Consider the following 8,317-nt stretch of genomic DNA (forward strand, 5'->3'; position numbering starts at 1 on the left):
CAGTTTTACTTTACCCATAACCCTTTACTCCCAAATTTGGCTGCTTAGTTCATATTATTTTTTGTTTATATCATTCAAACTTGCAAAGATCAGTTTCAGATTCAATGCAGAATAATTCCATTGGGTTGGGTAAGTGACAAATTGCAAAACTAAGCTTTTTTCATGTCAGATTTCTTTTTCTATATTTATATAAGGCAAAGATCATGTGACGTATTGAGGATATTAAATGAATGTAGATTTGATATTAAATTTATTGAACTTGTTGAATAAAAGAATATTATGCTTGCCAGAGGCTAGCATAACATGATTTTATTGAACTTGTTGAATAAAAGAATATTATGCTCACCAGAGACTCACACAGTATGATTTTATTCAACTTGTTCAATAAATTTAGTTTTGAACCTACACGAATATAATAATCTATTTATCACTTACACGAAATAAGAATGGTAAATCATTTTTCATCGACGCGCCTACAGTGTAACGCTTATATTAGCGCTCTTTAATACTATGTTTATATATAACACAAATGATGTCACGTCAAAGTATTATTACACTAGTGTAATATCGTTTTTGTTAAATGGTTTTATAACACTACTGCGCCACAGTTTATGTGATCAGATTATTTACATGGTATAAAAATAGATTGACTATATTCCTAGGACAAGTATGATCGTCAGCTACAGTATATAGAGTACCGGCGGGAACAATTAAAGAATCAGACGGACGGTGGGGTAGAAGCTGCAGAGAAAATTGCCAGTATGCAGGAGAAGTATGGACAGTTCAAGAAGAAAGATGGCTCTCTTAATACGAGACAGGTGTTTCAGATGTTGAAATCAGAGGAGAAAAAACAGACTAAGGTATGACTAGATTTTTACTTTCCACCAGACTTAGTTGAACAGAGTTGGCAGATTTAGTTCATTTCATTGCTTAGGAGGGATCTATCTAGTTCATTATCCATAACCAAATCATGAATTGAAGCAATTTTGTTTTTCTGGATAATTGCGAAAATATTCATAAATTTCTAGCTGGCGTATAACTTTTCTTTGACAAAGATGGCATCTGCTTAGTTTCTTATGCATGCCAATTATATATTTTTTTTCTTTAAAATGTAGGTACACTAGATTTGATTTATTGAATTATTTCGTAACTTTGTCAAATGAAAACTTCATTTTTAAAATGTCACAGATACTTTATATCTATAAATTACAAAGTGAGGAGCAGGTGTCGTGATAGCTCAGTGTTTCATTATTCGTTTATTTTAACAATAGGTAAAGAATCAAATTGAAAGGGAGAAACTTCTAGCAACGGCTGAACTTATGGAGTTAAAAGAACTTGCCACTCGTCAAAAACTTCGTGAACTTAAAGAGGCAATGTCCTCAGGTAAACCATTTGCACCTCAGACAAATTTTGCCTCACAAATGAACGGACATGTAGAGGACGGTGCTAGGGAAAATAGTTTTGCTAATGAGTCAAAATCAAAGTCGTCTCGTGAAAATACTTTTGTTGTAAATGGAGATAGAAATGAGGACAGTCTCAATGTATCTGCTAATGTGCCAAATAATGAATTTTATTCAAAACGTAAATCAGAGAAAGACCCTACATCGAGATGGGAGTCAAATTATTCCCGACCGACGACCCCGTCAAATTTAGCATTCGAGTCGTCGGGTAAGAGAAAAGGTAATAACGAGGAGTTAAAAGTAACATTTGACGAGAGCACTCAGGACAATGAAAAATTAGATAGTTCTGTGATAAAAGACAAAGATAGGAAATCTGTTTTAACAGCAGACGACATGCTTGAAATTCAAAGCAGACGTGTTGAGAAAGAGCTTAATAATAGTAGAACAAACAGGCAAAGTAGGGAAAAGTCTTTGTTGATGAAAAATGATCAAAGAACTTACATGCCTAGTGAATATATAAATGGTATATCAAACACTGATCACTTTGATGCTAGAAAAATGACTCTTTCATCCAAAAACTTTGATTCAGCACTGACATCCATGTTAGGCCAGGAAAATAATCCTGTTTGTCCAGATAATAATGAGTATGAACAATTTGCAAGGACTTCTAAATATAGACCAAACCCATATCTGGAATCTCAAAGGACTCCATCCAGACCGAAGGCCAGTAGAGGAAATCAGAAAAGTGGGCCAGAGAGGTCAAGAGAGACAAGGTCAGCTGAAAGGTCAAAACTGGAGCCAGATGCAGGGGTAAGAATATTTACATAACTTGTTCTTTTTGTTTTGAATGCTTTTAAGTACATCAAAACCATTATTACATTTTGCCGAAAATGTACCAAGTTTGCATATTAGTGGCATATGTGTTTGAAAATGAATACATATTAACCATACCTTACAAGATTTATGTCTCTGAAACTATTTTTTAAAAACTTTAAGACCTGTAATGTTTTATTAAAAGAAAAACAATATGGTTTTCTGTAGCTCAAAGGTCAAGGTCACACATGAGGCCATATATGGAGTACATTTTTGTGTCTGGATTCTTTTCGATTCTTATCGATTTAAAATTAACTAGTTCAGTTTTTCACCAACATGAGACCATGACCCTGTCTTGAAGGTCTTTGCACAAAGGTCAAGGTTACATTAAGGCCAAGGACGGGGTCTCTTTTTTTTCATGTCAATAAGTTTGTCATTTCTTCAGAGATTTTGAAATTACTTGGCACATTTGTTCACAATCTGAAGTCTAGATTTATACAGATTTTTTGTCAAGCATAATCATCAGGGGCATATGATACCTTTAGTAACATATTACGTTATTTTTCAGGAATCGCCTATGTCAGCAAAAATTTCCCGATATATACAACAACCTCCTAGTAGAGAAAGACAGTCCAGACAGAAAACCAAGTCAAAACCTAGGCCATCTTCTGCAGGTATGTTATATATTTATTAAGACATTACAAAATATTTAAATAGATTTTTTTGTAATTATTCTATAACTTTGTACATTATTTCTTTCACATTTGCTATTAAAATATTTCTCAAAGGATTTCTGTATTTTTTGTCACAAATATCTTTTTAATATCAGGTAATGGCATTTTTTTCTTTTTTAGAAATGATTATAATAGAAAAATGGAAATTAAAAATTAATCAGAATTTATCTTTAGCTTAGCTATTTATAGAATATTTGGATTATCTAACTAACCCTGACACTGGCACTCCTGTGTGCAACTTCTCATCTTATAAACCAGTTATAAACTTGATACACTTGAAACTTCACATTTAGGACCATAATTGTACATTACTATCCAAGACCCATAACTCTAGCATGGATTATTATACAGGTATTCCTGTTGGTGATCTGAGAAAATGTTTGGTAACAAGTTTGTTATTAAACATATCTTCACGATCATAATTGAAGGTCACTGACCGTTAACTCTGACATGGAATTTCACTGGGTTATTTTCCTTAAATGAGAATTTAAATAATGTTGCAAGGCCGGCACTTAGAATTTCCAAGAACATTATCAGTCTGACAGCTTTGTTGTTTAATGTATTTTACATTGTTTAATTAAAGTGAACAACAAATAAGATAATTGGTAGCATTTTGTACTTTTTCAGCTATTTTGCATAATAGAAAATTTATATGAAGCAAAATTTTAATGAAAAAATACAATATTTTAACAATTCTATATGATATATTGCAGTAAATATCAAAATATTTTCATGAAATGTCACATTTGAAACTATTACAGCATTTTTTAAAGAAATTATATTATGCATAAAAAATTTACGTATGAATTTAGCGAGCAGCAGGGAGCACATGACACCATGGGGTTGGCAGGGTAGTAGTGCCCGTACGTCTCGAAGAAAGTGATAGGTTTGCTGTAGGCGTCTGACAACTTGTAGCCGTCCTCTAACATACTTGATGTGCTCATTTTATGCTATCATAAACAGTAGTTGCCATCTGAGTGATTTCATCCTAGGAGTATAAAACACGAGATTGGGAACCATTATTTCAAATATAATAATAGTATGATTCATGTTCCAAATTAAGTAAAGATTTCAAAACGACCTACTTTTATAGCTTGATGCAAAATGCTTGTATCTCATTTCTTACCAATGGATTTCAATTTGGAAAGTTAAACTCTTCAATACTTAAGTCTGCAATCTCATTTTGCATATTCCTGGATGTTGATTTTCGCTCATTTTTAGCATCTTTTTTGCTGTTTTATAAGCCAGGGGTCCCTATTATTCACAACCCAAACCAGGGCATCTGTCAACAGTTAGTGACTATCCAATCTTAATGTGTTATTTCCATGGAAGAAAATTATTATATCCACATGTAAGACACTTTGTAAGTGTTATACGTAACCTCCATGGAAGAATCGTTCCACATATAAGTGACTGCCCTCCAAATGTAAGTCATTGCCCTTATATATTACTTTCATGGAAGAATATATCCACATATAATAAACTACCCTTATATATAACTTTCATGGAAGAATATATCAACATATAAAAAGACTACCCTTATATATAACGGTCATGGAAGAGTAATTATATCATCATACATGTATAATTGACTTCACTTATAAATATGTTACTGACCCATGGAAGAAAATATTGTTATTCAGGTGACATATTATCCATATTTTCTAAGGATATGTTAATTCTCTTACCTGTATGATTTCAAATCCCATAACTTTTGTCTTCCTTTTATACTCATTCTTTTATTTCTGTTCTGGTATTAGACCATTTGTCATTTGTACTTTCCCTTATTCCAACCAAAAGATGTCATGATTAAATATGTCTCAGCCAGTTTACACAGTTTAAATTACAACTGCTGTGAATGTACTCTAAAGCTGACATTCAGCGATGGTGACATTATGTTCATATCATATTTACTGTGCATGGCCAAATGTAGGGCTTCATTTGTCATAAAATTATTTAGTTGAAACATGCTTATTGTTAATTTACATTTGTTTCTAATTTTGTAGCTTTAGATGTGGTTTTTGATAGCTTGTATAATTTTGTTGTAGATTCATGCTTGAATGTTTGTTTCAGGTGTACTGAAGTACTTGTGTTTAAAAGTTCAGTCCAATATTAACCTTATTTGTAAAGAAAAAAATATTTGAACTATTGGTAATTATTTAATAACTTGTGAGCAAAATGTGGAAGCAAGGGTAGACCAGTTTCCAACTTTGTTCAGATTGTGTCATCATCAACAATCTACATGATTTTGCCAAGTTTTCGTGTGGGGGAAAAACAAAACCAGTCTGAAACACAAGCCATCTATTGGCTGATATGATTGTTCAAATTCAAAATTAACCTATGGCAAAACTGCATTTGGAGACTGGTCCCTTTTATCAATTGAGTGACTGCAAGATCTAATCAGAATGATGCATTGTAGTGTGTGATACTTACATGATAAGCCATAACTGGATTTCTGATATAAGGACAGAAAATCTGACTATGCAAACTTAGTTAAATATTGTATATGATTATCATAAAGATTTTAACTAGAGTAAAAGATAGAATAGTAAAATGCTGATTATAACTTAAAATATTAGATACTAGAAGTAAGTTTTTGTAGATTTCAAGATATATATAGCGTGAATCAGATTCAAGGCACTTATTTTTCCAAATTTGCCTTTGCATTTAAATTAGTACAGACTAGTACAGTTTAGTGATTTGTAATAGATCTAGCTTTTAGCTGAAAGTGTAAAATTTAATGTCATTAGCTGCCTCTAAATGGTATTTTTATGTTAATTACACTTGTTTAAAGATGATTCATTCATTATGACACTGTGAACATTTTCTCTTATTCTGTAATGGTTGTGCTAGATTTGTTTTATATACATGTAGACTATCTCACATGAGTAATCATTTCATATAGTTTTGTAAATTTATTCTTCCACAGTCCTCAGGTATATTTTATATTACCATTCCCAATACATGAAACAAATTTGGTACAATTGCTGGATACTTATAGTCATGTGATATAAAATTACATTTCTTCATGTTGTTTAACTACAAAAGTTTAAGCAATTTTTTCTTCTTCTATTTTTCAGAGGAAGGAATAGACATGTCTAAGTTTTTAATAAGGAACTCTTCATTCAACATGTCACAAAATGACTTGGTGCCAGACGAGGAATTAGATACGCCACGTCGTGTGACAGCATTTAAAGACAAGGAACGCGAGACTAAATTTATGAGTAAAGCTCATATGGAAAGAGATCGTGTGCATAGAATACGCAAGGCACGACAGTCGGCGGAAGTGATACAGAGGTCCTGGCGTCGTTACCTAGCAAAGAAGAAATTCTACTTGAAGAAAGTGAAATTTACGTAAATGTCGCTGCCTCAGTCCGGACTGCAAATTTGTTGATATTATTTATTAAGATTTTTTCGAAATGTTTGTTCAAATGTTAACCAAGTATTTACATTTTTTAAATATGTTCAGGATACATTTTAATAAATGCATCTATTCAGTGAAATATATAAAATGATACATGTACATTCCTCAGATGAAAGATTTAAATACTATCATTTTTTGCCTTTATTGAACAAGAAATGAAGCTGGGGGGTTATACAAAATATGTTTTCCAAATGCTTTTAATTTCTGTAAAAAGTAACTGGATATTACATCAATTCGTTTGATTTTACTTTTAAGTTAAAAGTACCCTCCATTTTATAACGTTTATCAAAACATTTTACAATGAAATCAGAGGTTACAAATGGCAGCTTTTGTTTGATATTTTCAAAGATTTTATGGCTGCCAAAACAGAGTAAGCATTTATAATGTATCTTTTCATATCACTCTGTCCTTCTTATTTATTTTTTATTTGTTTCAGATCATTTTTCATTTCTGATTATTCAATGAACAAGTGTGAATAATGAAGTTTTGATAAGGTTTCAAAATTGGGAAAATATATTTCATTATGTACATCTGTTTACAGATAAGTCTGCTATATGTTTTATATTAACCTATCTCAAATTGACTTAATTGTACCTCTTTCAATCTGGGGTGTTGGGTTTTATATCTCACCAAGACAGTAAAGGTCATATAATGTGGCAACTTTCCAGCTTTACTGGTGGACAAAGACGTCTAGTGCCTTTTTGTGCATTATTTCAGGCAGGAACAAGCACCCAAGTAGAACCACCAATGTTCCGTAAGCTAGTTGGATAGTTTCATCACCCTGTCGGGATTCGAACCCAGCGCTGAAGGGCAAGAGGTTGTAGTCATAGACTGTAACTACTCAGCCTGGGACACCCCTTCAATCTGGGTTAAACGGTTAGAGTTGCTTACTAGTATATACAACATATTTCATTAAACATTTTACATGTAAATAAAACAAACACATTAAATGTGTAATAAGTATTTTAATTAGTCATTAAAATAGATAGTAATTATTGTCTTAGTAGACAAATAATGTCAAAAAGTACCTGTCATTTTCAATAACAAGATAACTAAATGTGTTTAAATAAGTATTTTGTGATATCTACAGCATTATAATCCATGTCTTGCCAACCACATACTATTAAAAGGTGTAAAGCTATATCTGGCAAATGTTTTATTAACTTTAGAATACTGTAAAATCATTTAATATCCGACTAAAATTTCAGCAATGCCAAATCTCTATACATCAGTCTTCTGAATTTAGGTTAACAAATGTACTTCGGTAGGATTTTTATCACAATGAAAACAAATTGATTATTCTTGCATATCAGACTGGCATTTCCGTGAGTTTTACCCATGCCGGAAATTTCATCTGGCATGGGGGGTTCCAGATGAGTCGCGTGCTGTACAATGGTACGGTTAGGATGACGTCATTTTACCGTTATGAATGAAGTTGTAATTCATACGCTGTTGTAAGAAAGTAGTTACGGTTGTAATGATATAAATTTTCATTGAAAATAAAGATGAAGAATTTTAAATATAATAGAATATGGTAGAATATGCAAGAAAAAATATCTGACATGTTTGCGATTCGGATTGGAATATCCGTCCCTTGGTCACCCGCCCATGGGCGGGTCACCTAGGGACGGATATTCCAATCCGAACCGCAAAATATGACAGATATTATTATTCTAGCCTTTATCGACAGCCAAATATAGCTAGATACCCTTTAATCTAGATAGCGTTTTATAATTCTGCCATTATATTTACTTTCGACTAGTTAACCATACATCATTAAAGTATAATTCCTAGTTGTTTTTTACGAGGCATATAGTTACATTGTTGGATTGACCTTGGACTAAAGGTCAGTTATTTTTTTTTAAAGTACAAATATTTGTTGCATTTATAATGTATTTTAATTTATAACAGAAGCTGTGATATTAATTGATAAGGAAATGTTAAAA

At 32.1% G+C, this 8,317-nt stretch overlaps 1 protein-coding gene across 1 annotated transcript in view; it reads left to right on the forward strand.

The window, feature by feature from the left end:
- LOC132745826 (kinesin heavy chain-like) overlaps window positions 1-6,617 on the forward strand; it is a 36,256-nt gene extending 29,639 nt beyond the window's left edge. The window contains 5 exon segments of the mRNA XM_060734812.1: window positions 663-860; window positions 1,272-2,210; window positions 2,782-2,887; window positions 3,760-3,810; window positions 6,028-6,617. Coding sequence (XP_060590795.1) covers window positions 663-860; window positions 1,272-2,210; window positions 2,782-2,887; window positions 3,760-3,810; window positions 6,028-6,305 — 1,572 coding nt within the window. The 3' untranslated portion in view covers window positions 6,306-6,617.
- The last annotated feature ends 1,700 nt before the right edge of the window (window positions 6,618-8,317 follow it).

This window comes from Ruditapes philippinarum, unplaced genomic scaffold, assembly GCF_026571515.1.
Source record: "Ruditapes philippinarum isolate M1 unplaced genomic scaffold, ASM2657151v2 ctg1517_1_1_1_1, whole genome shotgun sequence".
NCBI lineage: Eukaryota > Metazoa > Mollusca > Bivalvia > Venerida > Veneridae > Ruditapes > Ruditapes philippinarum.